The following is a 27,318-nucleotide window of genomic DNA, read 5'->3' as shown; positions in this document are numbered from 1 at the left end:
CCAGATGTGCTAAAACAAATTCAAGATGAATACGGTCCAGAACCTGCTTTAACTCTTGGTATGAAATTACTAAAAGACTTCAAGCAGGTCTCGGCTATATTACTAGCCAATATAAAGGGTGAAGCAGCAAACGTGGCGATCCGCCAGAGGTTAAAAGAGACAGATATAGCAGACCAACCAGCTGAAATTGCCAGAATCATAGAAAAATCCTATGAAGAACTAGGCAGAGATAGTCTAGGTGGAATACCAGTAAAACCGCAACTGACTACAAGTCCAGAAAAAATATTTTTTAATAATAATAATTCACCAAAAAAGAACTGGGATGGAAACAAACAATCCAATCCTAAAGAGAAGAAATTCCAGTCCAGAGGAAGGTCTCCTAGGCGAAGAGAGAAATCTCCAAACCCGAGACAAAGGTCACCCCAGAGTGAACCCTCTGGGAATAGATATAACCTTAGAAATAGGGATAATATTAAAAAACCTGATAGATATCAAGACATTGATACACGTCCCGTTCAATCTTTTCAGAATTCCTCGCAGAAATCGGAAAGAAGAGGACGATCAGAAGAGCACGCCAAGTCCAAAGACAAGGAACCTGCTCAACTGAAAAAGAAATTACAATTTCCCAAAAAGAAGGTAGCCAGTATCAAGGTAGTTAACAATGCCGAGAATACTGAGGACACAACTGAAAAACGGAGAGTGGGCTCAGACAATGCTAGACAGCGCAGCAGAGGTGAGCATAGCTCGCAAAGTCCTTATGAATCATCTGGAGACAGTGGACACGAATGAATATCTTCAAGTGGAAACTGCAGACACCAGAGTTAGCAAGCCCCACAAGATATACGAGATAACATTACGTATAGAGGGAGATAAGACTAGGAAAATTAGGGGACTATTTTGGGATAACCTCTCCAAGGGCTATGACATCCTTCTTGCTGAAAAAGACTGGCCACCAGAGTTTGTCAGGGAGTGCCCTCATGGCGAAGAAGTAATTATGCCTGCCTTCTCGAATCAAATACCGATTCATAAAAAATACACACTTGCTAGAAAGTGGGCAGTGGCCTTAGCACCTGCTTTATATAAAAATCATGTAGGATGGGATGAGGATTCTCCTCCTCACAAAATCCAGTTAAAATCACAACCTACTGCACAAAGGCAGTACCCAATTAAGCAAGAAGCTAAAAAACAAGTAAATGAAATACTAGATCAGCTAGAATACCAGGGGGTGATTGAAACTTGCACCTCACAAATGAACAATCCTTTGTTTCCGGTCTCCAAACCAGACAATTCGTACCGTCTAGTTTTGGATTACCGACACCTTAACACATGTTGCAAAACTTTTGCAGTGCAAAACTCACACAGTGCTGCACTAATGAATAACATAGTGCACAAAAAATACAAAACAACCTTGGACATCTCCAACGGATTCTTTTGTCAAAACATAGCACCAGAGAGCAGATATTTAACTGCATTCTCAGTAAATGGCACTCAAAAACAATTCTGTCGGTTAGCCCAGGGGTACAAGAATAGCCCGGGGGTATTCTCAGCGAGAGTAACAGAATTACTACAACTATATGATGATGAAGCATTATCTTATGTCGATGACATTTACTTAACAGATGATGACTTGGAGACTCACTTGAAAAGAGTGAACACCATAATACTTGGTTTCGCTGCAGAGGGTTACAAATTCAACTTCAAAAAATCCAGAATTGCCCATCTGAAAATCCAGTACGGAGGATATGAATTATCAAGTATTGCCTGGTTGACAGTCTTTTAAGAACTAGAAGAATTGAAAAATCTAAAATATGAAAAGACGTATCCTCTGCCAATCGACATTCTGCCTCTACGACATTACGCCTGTGTAATCTATACAGACGGACATGCTCAACCCTCCGTTTGGGGAGAACATGCATACAATCCCACATGTGAGATTACAAAAGAAGTGTGGCACGGAGGTAAACTAAGACCTCTATTAACAAAATCACACTCAGTAGAAACTAATTCAGAACTAGAAACTGAAATATTAGCTTTGAAAATGGCGCTAGATAATGCGGATCGCGAATTCCCGACACTTATAGTGTCAGATTCATATTTCTGCGTCAAAGCATATAACAAGGATTTGCAGACCTGGATTCAGAACAGTTACAAAGATGACACGGATGCACCAATAAAGCAGAGACTGCTCTGGGAACAGGTAGCTCTTTTGAAAAAAGAACTACCAAAGACTCACGTGACACACTCACTGAGTCACCAGCGTGATGGCGTTCACGTTGTAGGGAATTCATTGGCTGAAACAGCCGCAGCGGCAGCCAGTAAACCGGCTCCCGTAGATCGGAAAAAGCGTACATTAAAATGCATTGACGGCGAAACATTGCTGGCGGTGAAAACGACATCAAAAGGCGACTGCTCAGCGTTACCGATCAACTATCCACTCAATTACACATACATCATAGATGCAAACTCCATTCCTTTTGCTCGAATCCCTGGAGTGGGGGATAGAGTGATTCCAAACATGGACAGGAGAAACTTGTTAATCGCAGACGCACACATGGGCGAGGGTCTCAGACACCATAAATTAAAAGATTCTCTGGAAGAATTACAATCACGGTACTGGTGGCCAGGCATGAGCCTGCACTACACCATGTTTGTAAAAAACTGCCCAAACTGCAACATAGATCGCAGTGGGGAGAGAAGCAGTTTAATACCTCGTCGTATCAAGGCAGATAATATTACCAGCAAAAAGAATGGCTTGCGATTAACATATACAGGCTAGTTCCCACTTATAATGTAGATCCACAGCACTCGGCTGACGTCCGGACTGTTATACAAGATTTGCGAGTCTAAATGGCATATACGCTAAGAGCATGCTACGTTCGACCATTTTTTTCTTTTTCTCAGGCAATCCAGCCTGGGGGGGGAAAGAATGGCCAAATGAGCACAGCCCAGCGGGAATCTTCTCACTTCCTTCCTGAGGGTATGGGATGGTGTAAAGAAAAAACCAAGACAGAAAGCAATCTATAATAGAAAGGATATTAGGTTCGGGAGCTGGGTGGGTCAAACATCTAATAAGTGTCCAACGTAGTCTAAATAACTTGCCAAGAAATTCTCTGAAGGGATTCAGTCCGTACAAATTATTATTCGGAACTAGGATGTTGATCTCTGACCTTGATAGTCAGACTTCAGTGGTAACAGAAAAAAAGCTTTGATGTCAAAGACCGTTTGGCTATTTTGCAGGACTTAAACAAAACAAGAAAAGACCTGAGCAACATACAGTTGAAACAACAGCCAACGACCACTGAAGATTCACCACCTGTCCCAGCAAGACCTGTCTGGATTCCAAAAGTCCGGGATCTAGTCAGGGAGAAGATCGCGGTAAAGAAGGAATTTGGGCCTTCTTACAGAAAAGCAGTTCCTGTCTTGTCTGTCAACGGGACAAGATCAGTTGTACTACCGCCACTTGCTGGAAAAAAGGAGAACCGAGTTGTATCCATCGACCTGGTAAAACCACAACATGTGGCCGATAACAAACAGTAGGCCAAGTGGACTCCCAATAAGTAGCAGAACACCAAGGTTTGCTACCAGTACAGAGGTTCTATCAAAAAGGCTCATCACATTCGACACGCCTACAGAAGAACAACAAGGACTATGCAACAATGCAATAGAACTCAGACCTCTGAAAACCCAAATAAAAACATTTAGCAGAGACACACCAATCTACAATGAAGTTCCAAGTGAAAATGCAAGAAACAAAAATCCTGAACCAATTGGAACAATTGATAGAACTGCATCTGGTTACTTCATCAACTTCGATGATTCCTCTGACGGCTTCAGTGAACAAAAGACACAACCATCACCAAAATCCTTTAAAGACAAAGCAAAGGAACTTTTGAAACAACTAAAAGAAACATATCTGATTTCTCCATGGATTGAATTTTGGGTGGGTTTTGGTGCATTTATCCTCATACTTTGGCTCATCATGGTATTTACCTTGGGACGCTTCATTGAGGGAAAATATGCTAAAATGGACACAGCAAGTCAGAACATCAACTTGGTCCTCAAACCACACACATCTTCACACGTCGAGAAACGAGAACTTTCTTCAGAACTTACTTCAGCCAACTTCACAGCAATTCCAATACCTGGTGGGGTAGCCTGGGACAACACTGACTATGAAATTTATGGTCCGGTCGAGATCCTGAAATATCCACACCAAATCAAGATCTCCTTGAGTGACTTTGCAAAACCAAACTCATTTGCTGATGATTGGGACTTTGAAAGTATTAACGATATGATGTCTGACTTAGTAATGTCTGCTAAATTTACAAAACATGATTATTTGCAGGGTTCTACAAATTATGACAGCATGTACTGCTATAACCATTATGGTAACCATTTCTTGCATAAATCTGCACAACCTAGAAATGTTTTAAATTTTAATCAATGGGAACATTGTGCTACACCTCCAAAAGGGAGCTCAAGAACCGTGTATAGCAAATATTCATATTTTTCAGGTTTTAACACAAGTAATGCGGAAACATTTTATTTTAAATTGTCAAACAAGACAGGGACCAAAACCATGATAACCAACACAAAATTGATTTATTCTGACTCATTCTTTGAAAAAACTGAATACTTTTGGATTTGATTATTGGGACAAAAATGTTGATTTGAAAAGTGTTTGGGGGACGAAAGAATGGCAAGTACAGGGTTTAGAAGCTTTGTTTAGAGCCTGCATGATCCCAGAACAAATGATATTTTTAAATGACACTGTCCAACAAACCACCTGTCTTGGCTTAGCCAAAATCAAAGATTTAAATAACCTGTCTATTCCAAAGCCAACAATGTTTAGCAATAACTCTGATACAGATGAAGAAATAGACATAAACCATATACTTAACCAAAACAGAACACATCCTGATTGGAAACAATGGTTGATCTGGCCCACAGATACAAATAACTGTCAAGATAGATTCCTGAATAAAACACAGGGTTTCAAAATGACCAGGCCAGACCCTAGATATCCCCAAAGACATCACCCAGGGATAATAACAACCTACAGTGTGGGCAAATTATGCCTTCAATGGCTACAAACTTCCACACTGCCTGAAATTAAGCAACACCTAACTTTACTTACTGATGGTGCTGACTTGCGTGATTTCATACTGGGACCACGCAAACAGCGTCAAAAGCGTTTCATAGCAGCCTCTGTATACGCAGCATACAATGAGACCTGGAAGGTTACTCAAATTGAGACAGCAGAAAGAATACGGAAATTGACCGTATTAATTTGGAAAAATCACTTTCTGTAGTGGACAATGGGTTAATGACTCTGTCCTCCAGAATTTTTTCATTGAACAGCATTGTGTCTTCAGCAATCGATATATTATCGCAAGACTTACTGTTATTACAACATGGTCAGTCACAATTGCGTTCTATTGTACAGCTTGGCTGGACGTTACAAAATCTGCGTTCAGGCTACGTGCCTTGGCGTTTAATCAACACAACGTCACTATTCCAAATCTTTAACCTTACTGATAGACAAATCGGTATGGCGCAGAAGGGTGCTGATTATACAATCTTGAGCATTGAAAAACTAGAAAGATTACCAATGACAATGTCAGAACGACCTGTCAGTGAATGGATAATCCACGGAATCATAAATATTCCAATCTCAACCTTCAGGTTTCAATACTGCCAAAAATATATACAGGCTGGCATGTACGAGAAATTGGGAAAGGGGTACCTTAAAACAACATGGAACCTGCCCTATTCACATGCATGTATCAGTAATAAAGGACAGAAAGTGTTTCTTAGTGGCAACAATTGTGCTATGTCACTAAGCGGCACGCTTCTATGTAACGGTATTAGTTTGCACGGAGCCTGTGAAGGGAATTCATACAACCTTTCATGTCACCAGCAAGGCGCACCTGCAACTGAAATAGAACCATTCTTTCAAAGACTCTATAATGGGAGTTACATTCTTATTGTAGACCGCAGATGCTGCAGTCTTATGCCCGGGACTCCTTATCTCGTCACTACGACAGCGAAGGTCAAGTGCTGTGGACGTTCTTTGTTCCCCAGCTCCTTTCCAGACAGGGAGGCAAGGGCATGGCCCGGTTTGAAAATTACTTCTATTCGAATAGACACTTTAAGCAGAATGAAAACAGTGCTTCTTCAGACGCCTACAAGGCTCACGTCATCAAAAGAAACGTATGATCTACAAGTCGCAAGGACGACTGCAGAGATACATACATTACTATCAACTAATTCCCCCGTACATTTCGCGGAAATCCTAAGCGAAATCTTGAATATTTCTGATACCACTGGGGTCTCAAAGGTATTTAAGACAGTATTTTCGATGGCATTAACACCATTCAAAGCCATACTGGGTATTTTTCCAGATTTCGTCCATTCGATTTTTGGCGGACTTCCCCTGATCCTGGGACTAATTGCAGGAATCCTATTCCTAGTCCTTATTTTTCGTTATGGCAACCCATGTCACAGATCAAACTCTGACGACAATGGAAGAAACGATCCTAGCCATTGGATACCGGGACCGGATATCAAAAATCCTGGGACTCTCCCGGCTTAGAGACCTAAACATGACTTGGTTTCTATCATTTCGACCAATGTGGCAAAGGTGTGTTTTACCTGTACTAAGGTGTCTGCTATGCGGAGAAGAATGCGTGTTAGACACCTGTCTGACGCTACAATCGGATGCGCCGGTGGATGCAGATACACTGCTGGTTCCTACCAAGGTTCACGCACTGTGCTGCCCTCAAAGGCTGCCAATTCTGATGACGGCATTCCTGGAATCTTCACCACTGCGATTGAAGAGTAGTGAAGTTCAAGATGAAAGCAGCATCGAACAGGTACGACCTTCTGTCAGCAATGCAAATCAGAATGTTTTTTCAGCAAGCCCCTAAAATATTTTTCTATATATTTTTTCCCGGGACACTGATCTTCTGCTTAAAGTAAGAAACTATTCCTAGAGAACTAAGATTTCTATTTTTTTTAGATACTTTATAGACTTTATATAGACTTTAGCTGCCCGCTGGTATGTTCACAATATATTTTATGTGATGAAATGGTTTCGACTTCTTTTCTGTATAGCCATATTAAGAGCCATTTCATGTGTATTTCTCATATACCAAAAAGCAATAATGCATAACAATGCATGTTTACTTTTGCATTTAATTCATAGCTTAAGTGCATACAATATATATGACTGCAATTTTTCAGTATATTTGAAAATTTCAAAATGCATTTATGTATTTTGGGGTGGTAAGGTATACACTATACTCTATAGTATGTTGTACTATGTTATACTATGCATAGATTAGTAGATATGACCATAGTTAGCGTGGAGTGGGTGTCGTGTATTTCTATAGGTTCTGAATCGATCCCCCTATTCCTGACCCTATTCTGGTTAAACTACCTAGCTAGTCAACTAACAGTCAGCCCATGAGGCAAGAAATCCCCCATGATGCAGATACCGTTATCTGACGCAGTCACACTACGGCACAGGAACGTGTTATCTGATTAGGTCATAACGCTTGAGATCTAATTAGACAAGCGACATTCCTCCAGCCCCTGATAAGGCATACGACGTTCTCATAACAAATCAAACCTATGACAACCTGGATAATCCGTGCGGCCATTGTTTTGATTTCACAGAGAACTTTAGTAAAGAATGTGCTAACGAGCAAGTCGTATGACATCTTTATTGACGTACCTATGTCCATCCTTACGTCAATCCCGGCACCTTTAAGGTATAAATATTGCCGACCTTGCCCTATGCAAACACACGCGTGGTGACAAGACGGAGCAGCCGTACTTGCCGAAGCAGAGAGCAGAAGCAGACCCCGCAGGCAGCAGCCCCGCCTTCCTGACGCGCTGAGAGACGCGCTGCTATCTCAAGCCGAGAGACCCAGCACCGGCGCTTCCGGGTAGCCCTCGCAGGCAGCCTGGAATATCGAGAGCAGAGAAAGAGATACCATTCCTCACTCATCCTAAATTCCAGGTACAGAACTGAATAACCCCTCCTAGAGAATTCTTTAGTTATTCACTTGGCAAAAACAAACTTAACTTAAACTGTAACTTTCTATTCCCGCCCACGTATTAGACTTAGGTCAGGTACACGGGGTAGGCGTATTTAGAAACACCAGTTGAGTACGTTTAGTCAAATGTATATGTGTATGTAAATATATTTTAATCATTTTAAAACATCATATGGCTCAGAAACCATATCAATGTTTTTACAGTATTATTTTATACTATTGCTTCTAATGTATGCACTTTACTTAACTATAAGTATTGCAATAATATCGATCCATTTCTCTTGTACGAGAAAAGAGACTGATCAATAAATAACATCTTTTATTGAACACGCCCGTCTCTTCCTTTTCTCTACATTCTGATGAGACTAAGAATGCACGTACTGACTGAGTAAAATAATTGCCTTGTGCTCACACGACTCTTGAGATTGACTCTTGATTAGGGGAGAGCAAAGTTGTCATGTTCTATGGTTGTCAGAAACTAAATCCCTTCTTGTCTAATCAGGGAAGTTAATCCTTCCTTGAACATTCGAGAAAGTTTCTAGCGAACTCTGAGCTTAGCTGGCAAACCCAAAAATTAAGTCTAGCATCGACAGTAGTAGACCTAGTTAACGTCTGGCCTAGGCCTTTACTGCTGTAGGTACTATTCCAATGCGCAGAGCCTATTGGGAAAATAGGAGCTACACTACAATGGACCACCCCGGAGCTTATAGAATATAGAAATGGCCTACAAGAACTGTTGATTCTTGATTCTCTTAACTCCATCCAGTGGCTAGTGCACATTAAAAAATGGTTTACACTCCTGGGCCTATACTCAATGTGGGAAACTCCTGACAAATTGTCTACCTCTTCAAAATTGATAGTCAAGCGAGCCTTCTGGACTCACATGAGTGAAAAAATAGTGGATGGAATTAGAGCTGGGTCCGCAGTTCGGGATTTTCTATCGTTTAAGGATGAGTTCTATTTTGAATCATTCCTGGATGAGATAGAGCCACCCATTGCAAAGTCCCTCTATTTAAAGTTCAGATACGGGATACTTATGCTGAGCTACAATACAGAACGATGGGCACAAAAAAGACTGGGAGAATTGAATATTAAAACGGGGTGTTGCCCTATGTGCTCCATTGCCTGCATAGAGAACGAGGTTCATATGTTTTTTGCTTGCAGTGCATATGTGAACGCTAGAAAGAAATGGCTAAAACCAATGTGCAACCTCTTGGGAACCAGATCCTGTTCTATAGCCTATAGGATCATGAAAAGTAATTCAACCCAGTATATTGTATTTAGCATAAGTAAATTCCTTTATTCTGTTTATATAATTCGTAAGAAACAAGGACAGGTTCTTTGAGCTGGACAGGTGTATGTATTCATAAAACCCTTTTTATTATAAAATGAAAAACTTTTTAAATGGTTTATGTTTATAAAATCTTTACATCACCAAAATGAAATGTACCTTAAAATGAAAATGTCAAAATTATTTTTACCCTTTTTTTTAAATCAATTGTTGTCATGCATTTTGCTTGATTGCTTTTTCTATGTATGTATGTGACTTTTATGGCCATACTTGGCCGAAATAAAGAAATAAATAATAACCACATTCATCAATACATCACTATATACAATCAGTTATCCTAAATCTCAGCTTTCCATCTAGAAATTGGTTCCCATATTTTCAATCCTAGTTTCCTCCCTTTCTTCCCCCTTCTAGCATAGATTGCTTTTTCCAGATTATATATATTCAAAATCTTTGCCAACCATTGTTGATATGTCGGTGGTGTTGGGTCAAGCCAAGCTGAAGCTATACATAACCTTAATATTGCCATAGCCACAAAAATAAAATATTGTTCCTCCCCCTGTACACCATCTGGATATACACCCAACAGGATTAAAGTGGGGGTTAATTTAACTGTTATTCTCAATGCCCTTTGCATAAAAGTCTCTATTGCATTGAAAGTTGTACATAGTGTTGGGCATGTTGCAAATACATGTATAATATCTGCTTGCAAACTTCCACATCTTGCACAATTAATACCAGTTGTCGCTCCCCTTTGTGCAATTCTTGCCGGAGTATAATATACCTGATATAGTGTCTTATAATGTTGCGCCTGCAGCGCTGCAGAGCACAGAACATTCTGACCCAATTCTAATGACATCTTAAAGCAATCTATCTCAGCATCTAATTTAGTTGCCCAACTTTCCCCCATTTCTCCAAATCATCTTCTTTTGATTCTATTAATTCATAATAGAACCTTTTTATAGTACAATCAACTCCTTCCTGTACCAATTCCAGAATAATGTTTTTCTCAAATCCAGCACTTCCCCCTCTTTTATTCAACAGAAAACTTCTTACTTGGAGATACTTAAAAAAATTCCTTGTTTCTATCCCATATTTTGCTTGGATTTCTGAAAACTGCCCACAGATCCCATCAAATCACCAATTTCTATAATTCCTTTTTTTACCCACACAGTAAATGCTAAATCTGAAAAGATTTCACTAGGAAAGTTTGGATTATTCTTCATTCTAGTATATCTATTATTTTTACCTAATCCATATCTCTTGCTGAAGGCTTTCCAGATATTATATGCTGCCATGAGCGTCTTAAAGCGTGTTCTCTTATAATATGCAAAGTCGACATGTCTAAGGAATACATTGTTGACATCTCCCCTAGCAGAAGACCATATATTGCCAGGGTTCCTAGTTCATCATTCCCTTCCATTTCTGCCCCACCAATTAGCCCCACCATATTTTGCAGGGCAGCAGCCCAATAGTATAGTTTCAAATCAGGTAGTGCCCATCCACCTCGTTGTCTTGGGAGTGCCATAAAACGTAATGCTCTTCTGGTCTTTCCTTTAGACCATATAAACCTATTAATCATGACTTCTATTTTTTTAAACCAAAAATTATCAAACATCAATGGGATTGCCCTAAATATGTATAAAAACTTTGGTAACACTAGCATCTTGATAATATTTGTTCTACCAACTAATGAGAGGTGGAGGTTATGCAATCTATCTAAATCCTTTCGAACTTTTGCTATGATAGGGGATATATTAAATTCCACCACCTTATCCAATTCTGAGGTAATTGCAATACCAAGATAGACACCTGTTTGTACAACCCTATGATCATGACATACTACGTTTTTATTCTTAATAATTTGCGTTTTGTTAGTATTCAGAGAATAACCTGAGACCTTTCCAAACTTTCTTGCCTCTATTTCCACTTTTTGTATTGCCTCCGTGGGTGATGATGTAAGAACTGCCACATCATCGGCATAGGCGAGTATTTTACATTCCCCCCTATGCATAATCAATGGTGGAATATCTTCATTTCTTTCCATCCTCCGTATCAAGGGGTCCAAGTGCATAGCAAACAACAGAGGGGAGCATGGGCATCCCTGTCTTGTTCCCCTCTTAATTTGAATCTCCCTAGTCAACCCCGAATTCACCCTTACAGCAGCTACTGGATTCTTATAGAGTATTTTTATTGCATTCATAAATCCCTCCCCGAATCCCACTCTCCCTAGGACACACCATAGATATTCCCAGGAGACCCCATCAAACGCCTTCTCGGCATCTAATAACATCGCCGCCATCGGGCCCCCTGAGACTTCCATGGTGTCCAGCAAGGTGATTAGTTTCCTAGTATGGTGAGTCGTTCCCCCCCCTGGTATAAATACATGCTGATTAGTAGAAACCAATGGTGATATCACATTAGCAAACCTTACTGCCAATGCCTTAGAATACACCTTTGTATCAGCATTCATAAGTGTGATGGGTCTATAAGAGGCCGGTTCCTCAGATGATTTCCCCTTCTTCAAAATTTCTGCACCTGACCATGAACCAGGTACAGATACCCCAGATTGTGCTTGTTGCAATGTTTTCACCATATCTTTTCCTAATGCTTTCCAAAATACCTTAAAAAATTCTAACGGTATTTGATCAGGCCCTGCTGCCTTTCCTGATGGTAAGCTCATAAGGGCGGCTTCAATCTCCTGAGAGTCCAAAGATAAATCTAATCTCTGTCGTTCTTCCTCTTCTAACATCACCTTTTCAATATTCTCTAAAGAAAGTGCAATTTCCGCAGGGTCTTTTTCTTGCTGCTCTTCGTATAATTTCATATAAAACTGTCTAAACACTTCCTTGATCTCCTGCGTATCAGTTACCACATTCCCTAAACTGTCTTTAATCACCCTTATTTCTCCCAATGCACTTTTTTGCCTTGCTCGTATTGCCAATGTTCGTCCGACCGTTTCACTAGCTTCATAGCACTTCTCTCTATTTGCCACGTACATTTTTGCCGCCTTAGTTGCTATATGTTCCTCTTCCTCCATCCTTATCTTTGTTAATTTAACAAGAGCGGGCTCCGGTGAGTTACCCTTCACTATACATTCATTTAGCTCCTCTTCGGCTAAGAGCAACTGTGATTTAACTGTTTGGATTCTAAATCGCTCCTGATTACGTTTATTCACACTAAAGCTGATGGTCTCCCCCCTTACCCCCGCCTTGAAGCTATCCCATACAATGGCATCTGCCGCAGTACCTCTATTTATTATCAAGTACTCCTCAATCCATTGCGACATATGTTGAATATAAATCTCATCCTGCAGGAGTACCCTTTCAAATGTCCACCTTGTACTCTCCCTATAGCTTAACGTGGCGGTATAATTTAAAATTAACGCATTATGATCAGACAATAAGCGAGGCAACCTATCAATCTGAACTTTAGTTGAACAGTTATTTGTTACAAAAAAATAATCTAATCTTACACTCATCTTGTGCGGGGCGGAATAATATGTATACCCCTTCTCTTGTGGTTTTAATTTATCCCATAAATCTATTAGTGCATTATTCCTAGCCATAGAGGAAATTGCTCGGTAAACTCTTCTCTTCCTACCTTTATACGTTATATGTGATCCTGCCGTTAATCCTAATCCCCCTGCACCATTGATATTAAAGTCACCTCCCAGAATAATACAGGGTGCCCATGTAGCCACCTCTACATCCAGGTGCTCAAAAATTTCAGGGTCATCCCCTGTGGAACCATAAATTGAACCTAAAGTGATCCAGTCTCCCCCAATCATACACTCTACCAACGCCCATCTCCCCCAAGCATCCTCTGCTTTCTTCCTTGTAATAATGTCCCTACGTCTTGATAGTATTGCCACCCCTCTATTTCTGGATCCCTGTCTTGAGAAAGCTAAGATTGCAAACTCCATTTGCTCTAAGAGATATATTTCAGATGCCATAATGTGTGTTTCTTGTAAAAGTAAGAAATCGACTCTAGTATTTTATAATGAAAGTGATACCTTCTGCCTCTTCTGCCTATCATTTAAACTACAAATATTCCATGTCATTATTCGGACACCCATTAATGAATATCAAACACATGTCCACCCCTTTTTAACCATTCCAACTCAAATACTTGTTTCAGCAGATGTATCATCAATATTTCGTTATAATTTATTTTCCTTTGAATTGTTTGCATTTTTATATACAGTAGTTCCATGTTGTGCCCCTTGCCCCCAAACGGTTCCCACCCCCTCCCCTGAAACTCCTCCCCGACTGTCCCACCCCCCCTACTGGCAAATAGGTCCATGGGACCTATATGTGGCGACTGTGAACCCAAGGGTGATGCCCTCTCTCACTCACCTCCCTTACCCCTATCCCTCCCAAAAGAGGGAAGGGAAAAAAAATATATATAAGAAGCACTCCACTCTCCCCTTATCTTTCTGCTGCCCTCCCCCCTATCCCCCCCCTTTTACCCTCCTACGCTGTCCTCCTCTCTGGTATTCTATATCAAACCCAACGATCTCTTAAATATAGCATTCTCGTAATCCTCTTTTCAAACCTTGATTATTTAACTTTTCTGATTTCCATGTGTGGTCAGAGCCATTGTACCACCTTGAGATCTATTTTCCTTTAGCCACACCAAATATTCTTGGGCCTTGATCTCCGAGTAGAAAACCTTGAATTGCCCATTTTTAACTACCTTTAGTCTGCTAGGGAACATCAAATATGCCTCACATCCTAGCTTTTGAAATGGGGTTATTAACTCCCTCATCCTCCACCTCCTCTCCACTGTTGTGTGGCAAAAATCGGGCCTAGCAAAAAATTCGACATCTTTATATCTACACTTAGCCTGGGGTCTTGCCTTCGGCATGATTTCTTCCCTTAATAGGTAGTTTCCGACATATATAAGTATTGCCCTAGGTTTTGCAGACATGTTGCCCTTACTCTGTACAAATGGGAATCTATGTGCACGCTGTATTTCATTTTCCCAGTTCCAACCTGTAACATCCGGCAATGCGCCCCTGAGCAATTCGATTACATATGCCCTCACGTCCTGCCCCTCCTTCCCCTCCGCCACACCTAGTAAACGTATGTTATTTCTTCGCTGTCTATTCTCAAAGTCCTCGAGTTTCCATAGAACGTCTGATGTAGTTTTTTCTTGGTCCTGTTTGAATTCTTGCCATTTATTAACCTCATCTTCCAGAGTACCGGTTCTCTCCTCGACTTCGGAAACCATTCCCACAAGATCTGTATATAGTTTATTAACTTTCCTGAGAGAACCCTGTATTTTCTTACTCTCCTGTCTCGCTCTACGACTCTCCACTCTAGCCTCCACTTGAATCTGTTTCAACATAGAGTACATTATTTCAAATCCAAGCGGGTCTTGACCTTGACCTTGACCTGTATTCTGCCTCTGTGATCTGTCTTGGGTTAGTGCAGAACCCGCTGACTCTTGATACATTTGCGATGTCGCAGAGTAATCCCAATCCAGTCTTTTTACAGCCTGTCCTTGTAGAGGACTTATAGCACTTTTTGTTCTGTTTCGTCTCTTTTTCCCTAGGGACTTTGATTTACGTCTATAGGGGAGTTTATGGGTTGTATCTTCCCTCAATTCCGAGCTATCTGTGATCTCTGAGTCTAATCCAGTTGGAAGTATCTCCTTTTCCTCTTCAATATCAGTATCAGACTCTTTTGATACATTACTTGACTCTGAGCTTGAGCCAGGTTCAGTCCCTCTCACGGCACCATTCTCCTCCTCGTCACCACCCTCATTCAATGAAAAAAAACAATCGTCACTCGGTGAACCTGGATTTAGAGGAGAGTGTACAGAATGTACAGAAGCACTCATAGTGTTAGAATCCATATCCAATATATTTTTATCAATCTGTAACCCTATTGATATAGACATTGTATCTTGCTCCTCTATTCCCTTAGTATCTTCTGTACAGATTGTATCCTGTATTGTGCCTCCTGACTCCTCTATGCATTTTGCTAGTATTTCATCGTTAGGGAGTACCTCCCCTTCCTCCCCTCCATCCTGTATTACCTGCAAAGTCTGATTTTGCGACTCTGTGCTGGCCGGGGTCTGAGTGATAGCAAAAACACTCCCTAGCTCCTGAATTTCGCATTGCCCCTTGCTTGGTAAATCGCCCAGCTCAAACTCCTTCACAGTATGGGACGTCTGAACCGCTCTCTGTTCCGGTGACTCTGAATGCCTCGTCCGCTCAATCTGCGAGGTCTGCGAGGCCGGCCCTGCCTGCTGGTCCGTCTGCAACTCCACCCCCTGCACTTCCGTTGCTCCCGCAGCCATCGCGCCGATCTGCTCCACGATACCGCTAGCACCGCCGGCACTACTGGTAAGTGTACCACTCTCCTCCCGACAACTCTCCGCGGGCTGCAGTTCATGTATCGTTAAAAGCGGGATAAGTGCAGTCACTTTATCTGCCATTTCGTTATTTTTAGCACCCGTCATTGCCTTTGCGTTCAGTCGTGTTGTAGCCGCTGCAGGAGAAAACGCCTCCAAAACTGTAGACTGTCTCAATCCTGTATTTTCAAGTGTCTTTGTACCGTTATTATTCCTTCTAGTTACAGCATTTTTATCTTTTAGTCTCTCCTTTTTTCTTTTTCCGTTTGAAATACAGCTGCGTTAACAGCATTTACTGCATTGCTACCAGTCGCTTTGTTTGTTTCTAAGGCGTCCATTTTCCGTGTGCTTGTTTTCGTTCGTAAATTCGCCGCTGGAACGTCAGGATCACTGCAAATCATTTTCTCTTTGTCCTCCTTTGTAGTTCTTTGTTTTGGAGCCATAATATACCTCCTCAGTCGAAGCAAACAGTAATGGCTCTTGACAAAAATTCTCTCAAATATTTCATGAGCACGACTCAGGGTCCCTTTTACACTTCCCTTTAAAATCAGGGGTGGTTTTAATATCTCCGCAGGAGAGTCCAAATTGCTCGGTAGGTAGCTCACCGTAGATAGATTTTCTTGATAACTAAGTTCAAAAGGGCACTTAGGTTTCATCGAGGAGTTTTTTCCACGAGTCTCTCAGGGGGAGGAATTTTACTGCTCCGTTAACTTCTCCATTAATTGAAGAGAGAGGTGCTCTATATTCCACTCAGACCGCCACCTCGGGAGTGAGGAGAGAACACGTCTTCCCCCTACGGCCTGCCAGCGGCCATCTTGCCTCTCCCCTCTACGGCCTGCCAGCGGCCATCTTGCCTCTCCACTAATAAAGGTCTCAAGTTAAAAAAAAAACTAAAAAAAAAAAACATTGATCTGGGATACTGATTTTGCTTGTTGGAGTGTTTTGAGAGAGTTAAGGGGAAGCGATGGGCCTGTTGTATCTCCCTTGCCATATCCCATGATTCCAGTTCCGGGAATGATTCATTAAGAATGTAGATCATTGCCCCTCTGGCGTCATCTCCCTCAAATTTCTCTGGAATTCCAAGGAACCTTAGATTGTTCCTTCTAGATCTATTTTCATGATCTTCTACTTTAGCCATTAGATCCTTTATGATTCCATCTTGCTCTTTTTCGTTTTTTTGAAGTTTCATAACATCCTTTTCAAGGTTCTCTGTGCGAGTTTCAACCATGATTATTCTCTCCGACATTTCAGAGCAAATATTGGCAACTTTTTTTACAGCACCTTGTAGTTTTTCTAATGGCCATGCGTTTTTTTAGGCTGTCTTTTTTAACATCCTCATGGAAATTCTTTATAGAATTGAGCACCTCGCTCAATGAGGGTTCAATTGTTTGTTGACTTGAGGTTTCTCCTGATAGTTTATTCATTGGGCTTTTTCGGGTAGGATTGAATCTAGTTTTGCTGTAGTCGGTATTGTTACCAGGGTATGTGGTCTCTTCGTTCAGCAGATTTTTTTCGCCCCTTTTATGTTTTATCCGTTTTTTTCCGCTCCCGCTCCTTTTTTTCCCCCTGAGGCTTTTTTCAGTATGTAGTCTTGAGTCACTGGAGCCAGTGATTTCTAGAGGTGCTGACAATCTTTGAACATCGGGACTTAGTTCACTTGAGTCGCTTAGTTCACTTGAGTCACTAGAAATAGACATGCCTGTTTCATATATTTCGGATTCCGAGCCTTCGTCAGAGACTGATAGATTCGCTAAGTGCGAGTCTTTCCCTGCTGAAGAGCATTGCATGTGATTAGCTGATTGTAGATACTCTATTTTCGAATTTGACTTCTTTTGATCAAGCAAATCTCCATGATTGATTGTCTTTGTGTCAATTTCCATGGGTAGTCTTGTCTCTTCGCTCCCAGTATTTGGATCTTCATGTGTGTTTCCTTCTACTGTAATGAGCGTATCATTCATACTGGAGCTATTTTCATTTGAAAGTATGTTATGAGCATCGTTGCAACTGTCATCTGGCTTCCTAGAATCTTTGGTTTGGTGTGGGCTCAGTTGTTGATCCAGCAATTTTTCATTTGTTGATACATTGCTTGAGAGCTCTTTAGGTCGGGGGCTGAAAATATTCGATATTCGGGGCTGGGATGTCCCCGGAAGACCGGTGTTCTTAGCTGTAGCATTTAAGTTTTTTATCGTCTGTAGTCTTTGTGCTTTTTTGGCCTGTAGCTCCATTTTAGCGCTCTCCTCGTCCTACTCTTTTTCTTCCCCTGTCTCCCTCTTATCGCCTATCATCCGCTCCTTTTCTTTGTTTTTTCTTTTTCTTTTTCTTTTTCTCTCTCCTTCTCCTTCTCCTTGCGTCTTATTTTTTCCTTTTCCTTTTCCAGTTTTTTTTCTAAGTTTTTGTCTTTAGTCTTTGTTTTCTCTTTTTCTTTCTCTTGGAGTTCATTCTTAGTGGTATCAAGTTTTAATTTTTCAATGTGACGTAAAGCTATTTCTATACTCAGAACCATCCAACTTCAAGAACATTTGTTTGAGACGAAACTAAAGCCAACCTTATAGTCTTCGTCCTCAACAAAAATTACTGGTATGTTTCGCACTTGCAGCCCAACAGGAATGATATTATTATTAAGGCAATCTGTCAGGAACTTTGCATGCAGTTCTGTTCTGATATGTTTTTTATGAAGCCTTTCTAAATTATTGCGTGCTGCACTTTGTTGGGTGTTTAAACCAGTGATACTGGCCTGAGGACCTAAGAGTGAAGGACCTCCAGCTATCTTGGCTATGTATTCATCGGTGTAGGTTAACGTTTATTGTTCAGACATTGGGATTCCAAAACACTCTGGTTTTAAAATACAGAATGGACTTACAACATATAATCCAACAAACACAATATATAATTCACCCATGAAAGAAAACAATATCCATATGTAGCAAACCACTTTTCTTTGAAAAAGGGCCCTTGCAGACAGTGTCTGCGCTTACCATCTTAATACAATAGAGCCACCCAATAATCCCCTGGGGACTGGGTATAATCCCTAGAGGAAACATTTCAGATTAATTACAATTTGTATTCAATGTCACATTTGTGATCATGAATTCAGTGTTTCAGGGAAATACATGTACATACACACAAATGTATCAAAATGGTATGTATTTTATTCAACTGCACTTATTTTTCTAAACAATTGATTCCTGGCAACGGATACACTACTGTAATTCTCTAACCAGTTCACAGTAGTGTAAAAACACCTTTTGCTGAGATTATGGACAAACAAAATACCACATTAGATGAAAATTAAACAGGACATTTCATCAAATTATACTGTCTAAATGGTAGACATATAAACAAAACGATGTTAGGCGTCGACGTTTCCGTCCCCCGTTGGCCTAAGAGATCCTCAGGACCATCATCAGGACGATGTTGTTTCACATATAAATCGATCATGAAAAGAATATGTACTTGTCATCCCTATACAAATTGGGTATCATCTGCTCATCACAACAAAAAAAACAACAACTCTGGTGAAAGGACACTGGTGAAAAAACATACCCAAGTGTCAACCAAAAATCTATACACCTGAAAACATGCCACCACCTATATATGTGCCAATTCCTTGTGACAACACGGAACCACCTAGAATAACACTAAACTAAAGTACACAAACTTTAAAATCCATACTCACTTAATCGCAATACTTCCAAAGCAAGTGAAAAAGGAGCGATATCCTCTAAAGATGTTAATCTAATCGATCTAATCAAGGAAATATTAAAAACGTCCCATAGTCAATGCTCTTGCTCAGACTTTAGAAACCTATCTAACCAACATCACCAGATAAATAGGCAATACTTACATGTCTTCAATACTGAAGACATATGCTCACCTAAAAGCATAATACAACAGATAAAGTTGTCATTAGCTCTGTGTTCCGTTTTAGTGAAAAACCTTTATCAGCAACGCTACGTCCGTAATTGCTCGACTCAAAAGACCGAGTGAACTGCGGGCTAAACAGCGATTCTAAAAAGAGAGCCGTAAGCGATGACGTCAGGTGCTGGAAAACTCTGGCGGCCATCTTAGAATGGTAGTTGGGTTTAATACCAATGATAACAAGCCAATGATATTCGCATATGCAGCCACTCTATGGGCTAAATTTCTAGTGATTAACCACATAGAGTTATAAATAACATGCATGAGAAATCAAAGAAAGTTCAATCACTGCTGTAAATGTACCACGTTTGAAACTAACTGAGCAGTAGTGTAAATCTAAAACCTACACAGAGATTAAGACTAGCAAGAGTCAAAAAACGTTTGTTTAATGCAGTATTGCGCAGCGTTAGCTATGGAGTAAATGGATGCGTTAACTTGCTTAAATTGCCAGTCCTTAAGTCGAGCGTCCTGGTAGTGAGTATAGTTTCAGGAAAATTAACACTAGTTGGCTTTATCAGCTGCAAATTCCCTATATTATGCCTGACGAAAGGGATGAAAATATAAGCAACTCATACCATGTACACAGGTCATGTTCATAAAAACAATCGAAGTTCAGCATATATTAACACTGCTAATGACAGAAACACTAGTGAAAGGCTCCATAGAATTGACTTTCAAGATTACGGTCCGAACCACACTGCCATGATACTCAGGATATTACTCATGTGATGCCTGACTACAGATTATCCAAGGTGGTACTATTATCTTATCCTCTACAGATTGTGCGAATTAAGAAGTTACACAAAAGTTACCAACACAAATTACTCACACACGCCTCAGAAATAATCAAAAGTCATCACACTTCAAAGGAGAGGTACGCAGTCAGAATACAAAGTACCAAGCAAAGAGATCTCTACAGTGTTGCTAGAGTGTGCCACTCAATAAATGAATTAAGTCCATTGTCTATTGTATTACAGGACCAGATCCATTTGTTCTCTTTTTGTGTGAGCAAACGATCCACATTGAGTCGCCTCTTTGAATTCTTAACCACTTTCAATACAAACCATTTAATCTGTGATGGCATATGAGACATTTGTTGGTAATGTTCAACAAGAGGAGCAGTAGATACATTGCATCGTATACGTGACTGATGTTGTAAAATACGTTTCCTGACTTCTTGTGTTTGGTTGACACTTGGGTATGCTTTTTCACCAGTGTTCTTTCACCAAAGTTGTTGTTTTTTGTGATGAGCAGAGGATACCCCATTTGTACAGGGATGACAAGTACATATTATTTTCATAATAGATTTATATGTGCAAAAACATCGTCCTGATGATGGTCCTGAGGATCTATTAGACCAACGGGGGACCAAAATGTCAACACCTAACATAGTTTTGTTTATATGTCTATCAATTAGACTGTATAATGTGATGAAATGTCATGTTTAATTTTCATATTATGTGGTATTTTGTTTGTCCATAAGCTCAGCAAAAGGTGTTTTTACACTACTGTGAACTGGTTAGAGAATTACAGCAGTGTGTCCCTTGCCAGGCATCAATTGTTTGGAAAAATAAGTGCAGTTGAATAAAATACATATCAATTTGATACATTTAAGTGTATGTACATGTATTTCCCTGATATACTTAATTAATGATAACAAATGTGACATTGAATACAAATTGTAATTAATCTGAAATGGTTCCTCTAGGGACACCTACATTTTGTTGTTGTTCCTGGCATTGTGGCGGGCGTTGCTGACTGCACCGCCCACCACAATGACTGGAATGCAGGATGCGCCCGCCACTGTGGCGGGCGCATCCTAATGGCCCCCATGGGACCCCCACCCTTATGGCGGGCGGTCCCATTTCACGATAGGATGGCGGGCAGACTAAGTCTGCCCGCCATCCTAATGGGTCCCATGGTGTTGAGGACTTGTATCTCACAAGAAACCAATACATGCTTAATAAAACTGTTCCTTATTTAGACCCTATCCACATCATTTCTACATACAATACAGACCTCCAATTCCTGATAACCCACTGATGGATTGATATATCTCATATAATTCATCTCCTTGCTTCCTCCAAAACAATGCATATACCTCATACATCTGTCTGTATAGTATACATTTTTCCCCATTTCATATACATATATGCCTCTGTGCTGGATCACATACATATATAAAACTCACAATTCTGTTCATTCATCTTATGCATGTTTTAATTTGTCTACAAATTTGCTTTGTCAGGCAAATGAAAATAAAGCAATACTTTGTACAAAACACAACGTAAAACTCATTGTATATTGCTTTTTCCAAACTGAAACTCCCTAATTATTTTGATCAGTGCAAACAATAACCATGAAAAACTTGTGTCTCCAAGATAAAGAACACTACTACATTTCAGGCTGGAGTAGTTCCTATTTCATGGGGTATATGTAAATTTAGAACATGGCTTGACAACATTTTTGCCTTACCTTGTTTTATCAGCAAAAGCCACAGCATCAAATATCTCTTTGTATTCCGATCTCATTAGTTCAACTCTTTTATCTCCATGTTCCCTTAAGAGAAAGTTATAAGCCTGCAAAAATACAAGCAGTAAGTGAATGCATGGACCTGCCTATTTTCTGTTTTTAAAATGGCATAAAAAGCTGAAATGTTGGAGCCTAATTACAGATGTTAAATGTTACTCATTCCATATTACAGGATTCCATAGTCTCCCGGTGATAGCAACCCCGTGCAACTACCTTGCCAGTACTTCCCCTGTACTCACAGCTTCTCATGTGGTATAGCTACTATATGTACCCTCAGTGCAGTGATCTAATTCTCAGCTAACTGTTCTAGGGTCATGAAAAGCTTTAAAATAACTTTCTGGCATGAAACCAGTTAGAAATGGGGGTCTCAAGTTGGTAGAGGTAGGTACTCTTGTCCAAATAGGGACCCTTACTTCTAGTCAGGGTAAGGGGGATACACTCCTAAAATAACCCCATCTCACCCCCTTGGTAGCTTGGCACGAGCAGACAGGTTTATCTCAGAGGCAGTGTGTAAAGCATTCGTGAACACGTACAGTAAGATTATGAAAACCCTACAAATGGACACCACACCAGTTTAGAAAAATAAGTATTCTTTATCTAAACCGAAACAACACCAAATGACTAAAAATCCACATTACAGTATCAAAGATACCCTTAAAAATAGGTTATTCATGCAAATTAAGCTTCGAGCAAGAAATTACTCTTCCAGGAGTCATTCTGACGTCCTCACAGATGAAAATCCCAAAGAACGGCGCGGATTGCGAGGTGCGCGGCATCAGGCCCAGAGTCAAACAGACCCACAAAGAACAGTACCTTGAAATTGATGAAAGCAAAGATGGTGCACGCCGTCTGGGAGGTGATGCTTCGTTGGTGCCTACGGCTTCGGTTCCTTACACCCCCAGGGAAGGTGATATCTCTGTTCCTTACTGCAGCACAGGGGAGGTGAGATGTCAGTTCCTTACTGTGTCAGATGGTGCCATCACAGATTGCGTTAAAGCATTGGTTCATTAAGACAGTGTGATGTCCATGGATTCAGGAGTCACCCACGTCGAGGATTGGATCTACGTTGATAAAGCACCGTGGTCGATGAAGTTGGGGCTGTGTTGGGAGTCGGGAGGTGAGTCGTGGACAAGTGGTGTCCTCGGCTCCGCTGCAGGCAGTGGCCTCGATGACAGCTTTGAGTCGGTGCAGCACAGCGTCAGCAGGCATCAGGCCTACGGTGCAAGTTCCAGCGGTGCGTCATGCTCTTCACGAGCAGTGTCCACAGCTTTGGTGTAGGTTACGGCATCACTCGCCAGCGTCTGTATTGCAATTTTATTTTATTTATTTATTTATTTTCTAACATTTAGTATAGCGCGAACAAATGCCCGAAGGCGTCTCGGCGCTGTAAACTGCAGGCTCTCCTAACTTTGGCTTCTGGACTCTAGAGATTAAACAGCCATGTTTTCAGCTGCTTCCTGAATACCAGCAAATTTGGGCTAGATCTAATGGTTTGCGGAAGTGTGTTCCACAATTTCGGGGCAGCCACCAAGAAGCGTCTGTCTCCCCAGTTAACCAATCTAGTGCGTGGCACTACCAGATCGTTCATCTTTGCGGACCGAAGTGGCCGAGAAGGCTGATATGGGATAAGATGATCTCTCAGAAATTGTGGGGCTTGTTGGTGTAATGCTTTATATACAATGCACAAGGTTTTAAACTTTATTCGGTTCTTTACAGGCAGCCAGTGAAGATCTCTCAGGGTGTTAGTTATTGGCTTAAATCTAGGGACACCTGAGAGTAACCTGGCCGCAGCGTTCTGTACTAATTGCATTTTTTTTATGACTCTGATTTGAGCGTTGGCAAACAAGCCATTACAATAATCTAGTGCCGACAAAACAAGGGCACTTATCAGGGTTCTACCCACAGATTCAGGGAGAAATGGCAGGATCTTTCTTACCAAGCGTAGTTTGTAAAAAGCTGCCGAGGTCGTCTGGTTGGCATGAGCCATAAAGTTCAAGTTATCGTCGAAGGTGACACCTAGGTTTCTCACCTTCGTAGTTGGTTTAGGCAAGGCTCCAAAAGATGGTGGCCACCATGCCGGAGACCAGCTAGGGCTAAGGTGACCAAACATTACCACTTCTGTTTTTTCAGAGTTCAGCTTTAAGCGGCTTCCGGCCATCCATCGACCGATAGCCAGCAATCCTGCCTTAAAACTTTCTGCCACTGCTTCCCCATCATCCCTGACCGTCAAGATCAACTGGGTGTCGTCAGCATATGAGGTAAGGTTCATCCCATGCGCTTTGATGGTTTTTGCGAGGTCCGACACATAGATATTGAAAAGTGTCGGACTCAGGGATGAACCTTGGGGTACCCCACATGGCAGGGACAACTCCGTTGACTTGAATTGTCCCAAGGCGACTGCCTGAGATCTATCCGCCAGGAACGATGCCAGCAGTTTCTTGGCCAGGCCACTTACGCCCATCCCCTCGACACGATCGACCAAGATCTTATGATCGACCGTGTCGAAGGCGGCCGATAGGTCTAAAAGCACCAGTAGTGCTGACCCCCCCTGGTCTCGAATCAAACGGATGTCATCCGCTGCCTTAATGAGGGCTGTTTCTGTACCATGAAACTTACGGAATCCGAATTGCGTTTCATCGAGCAGCTGGTTTTGCTCGATGAACTCCGCAAGTTGAGTATTCATGGCCTTTTCTGCCACTTTGGCTAGGAATGGAAGGTTAGCTATGGGCCTATAGTTTTTTAGCTCTACTTTATCTAGGCCCTCTTTTTTCAGGAGTGGCTTCAATAAAGTTTTCTTTAGAGGGATGGGAAAAGTTCCAGTACAAAACATTTGATTACAGATGTGAGTTATCGCCGGGATCAAGATATCCATTAATGGGCGTATGGTTTCCAACAGGCAGGGGTCCAGTGCTGAGCCGGATTTAATGGATTTGATAATTTCCTGGGTTTGACTATCCGAAATTTCCGCAAATTGCGAGAATGTTTTATCAGTATTTGGCCTCCTTGAATCGTTACTTTTTGGATGATCAGATGACGTGAATGAAGAAAAGATGTCATTTACTTTAGTAAAGAAATAGGAGGCTATTGAGTCACAAAACTTTTGTGAGGCTGGAGGGTGTAGATCAGGAGTTGCTCCTGCCAGTTGTTTGGTTATATCGAAGAGCTTTTTGTTGGAATTACTACATTTCTCAATTTGCTCCTTATAATATTTCTTTTTAGTTTCCAGGATCAATAGTTTGTACTGGGTTAACAGCTTCTTGTACTTATCTTTACTTTCCTCATCATAATTTTTCCTCCAGTGCCTCTCCCTATTTCTACAAAGCTGTTTATGTCTTTTAAGTTCCTCCGTATACCAGGGTGCCGAAGGAGCACTTCTGTTTTTGGACCTTTGTTTAATTGGTACTAATTCATTAGTAGCGTGGACCAGCCAGTCTTGATACTGCGATGCAGCTGTCTCTGGGTCAATAGAGAAAACAGGTTTGGAATTATCCAGGAATACTCTAAGGTCAGGAATACAAATATCTTTCCACGCTTTGAAAGAATCCCGCTTTAGAGGGGGTGGTTTAACGGAAAGTGCATCGCTAATTTTTATCGTGCCTAATATTAGGTAATGATCTGTCCAGGTCATGGGGAGGATGTCAGTTATTGCTAGGTTTCGTAGATTGGTGAAAATACCATCTAAGGTGTGCCCTCCTTTATGGGTAGGTCCTGTCACCAACTGAAATAGGCCACAAACCTCCATCTCTGACATGAGGGCAGTGGTATCTTTATCTTCGAGACTATCCAGGTGGAAATTGTAATCTCCTAACAATGTTACAGCTTTCTCAATTGCTAGGGATTCTAGGATGGAGGAGATTTCTGTGAGAAATCCCGACCGCGTCTCAGGTCGTCTGTATAGTAATACACCTTTGAAGTTATACGATGGGGACAGCTGAATATCATACTGAAATGACTCACATGTCATGGTGGGAATGATCGTGGTACGTATTTTAAAAGTCTCCCGAGCTATTATAGCAATTCCTCCTCCTCTTTTGCCTAATCTATCCTGTCTATATGCTTTAAATCCTTTTGGGACAGCTATAACAAGATCTGGGTCCGACGTTGTGTCCATCCAGGTCTCTGTTAGGAACATCACATCAATATTCCTATCAACAATTAGATCTGCAATTTCTTGCCTATGTTTGGCCAGGGAGCGGACATTAATAAGGGCAATAATGGGAGTCTTTATTGTCTCCTTCTGAATGTCACTTCCCACCGACTTGTTTAGAAGGGGGATGGATGCCTGGCAGCGTTTACAGTTTAGTATAGAAGTGGACATTAAAGAATCCATACTGTGTTTAACACATCCTTCGTGTGGCTGTGGGCGCAGGTCAGTTAGCATAGCGTGAGTGTAGGGAGCGAGGCGGGCAGGCAAGGCAGAACCAGGGGGGGTGGCCCTTGGCCCGTGTCCGGCGCGGACGGGCGCAGACGGGCTTGCCTTTGGCGCGCCTTTGGCGCGCCGCCGGCGCGCCCGCTGCGCCCGCCCGCTGCGCGGACGGGATGATCCCTTCATTTTATATCCTGCCGAGGAGGGTGGGAGGCGTCCTGCCACTGGACCGCCAACCCTTCCTCCCTCCAAGATGGCGCCCGCGTCGTGAGCCCGCATTCGGCCACGCTGGGATGAGGGGGTAAGTGAAGCACGCCTCGGTGCAAAGTAAATCTTGCACGCGAGTAAACAGTTGTGACACAGTAAATTAAAAATGTTACAGGTTAAAATATTCACAAGTCTTAAGAATAGCAGGCTATGTCAGCGCGCTTTCTAAATAAGGGATAGAGAAGAACCCCCGGCTTTCCGCCTCAGGGGAGAGTACAGCAGATACAGCGAGCCCTTTGGCACAGCTCCTTAAGTAACCTGAAGGGCGGGAGGCGTCCTGCCACTGGACCGCCAACCCTTCCTCCCTCCAAGATGGCGCCCGCGTCGTGAGCCCGCAATCGGCCACGCCGGGATGAGGGGGTAAGTGAAGCACGCCTCGGTGCAAAGTAAATCTTGCACGCGAGTAAACAGTTGTGACACAGTAAATTAAAAATGTTACAGGTTAAAATATTCACAAGTCTTAAAAATAGCAGGCTATGTCAGCGCGCTTTCTAAATAAGGGATAGAGAAGAACCCCC

The 27,318-nt window shown here is 41.6% G+C and overlaps 1 protein-coding gene across 3 annotated transcripts in view; it reads right to left on the bottom strand.

The window, feature by feature from the left end:
• The window catches only part of LOC144767615 (putative methyltransferase DDB_G0268948), a 460,480-nt gene that overhangs the window by 97,450 nt on the left and 335,712 nt on the right, over positions 1-27,318 (bottom strand). For all 3 annotated transcript variants that reach the window (XM_078651018.1, XM_078651019.1, XM_078651017.1), the window contains one exon: positions 22,111-22,214. In XM_078651018.1, the coding sequence (XP_078507144.1) occupies positions 22,111-22,214 (104 nt within the window). The remainder of the gene's footprint in view (positions 1-22,110; positions 22,215-27,318) is intronic.

Source organism: Lissotriton helveticus, chromosome 7 (genome assembly GCF_964261635.1).
Source record: "Lissotriton helveticus chromosome 7, aLisHel1.1, whole genome shotgun sequence".
Classification (NCBI taxonomy): domain Eukaryota; kingdom Metazoa; phylum Chordata; class Amphibia; order Caudata; family Salamandridae; genus Lissotriton; species Lissotriton helveticus.
The sequence above is the reverse complement of the archived record's forward strand: the minus strand, read 5'-3'. Positions and strand labels throughout refer to the sequence as shown.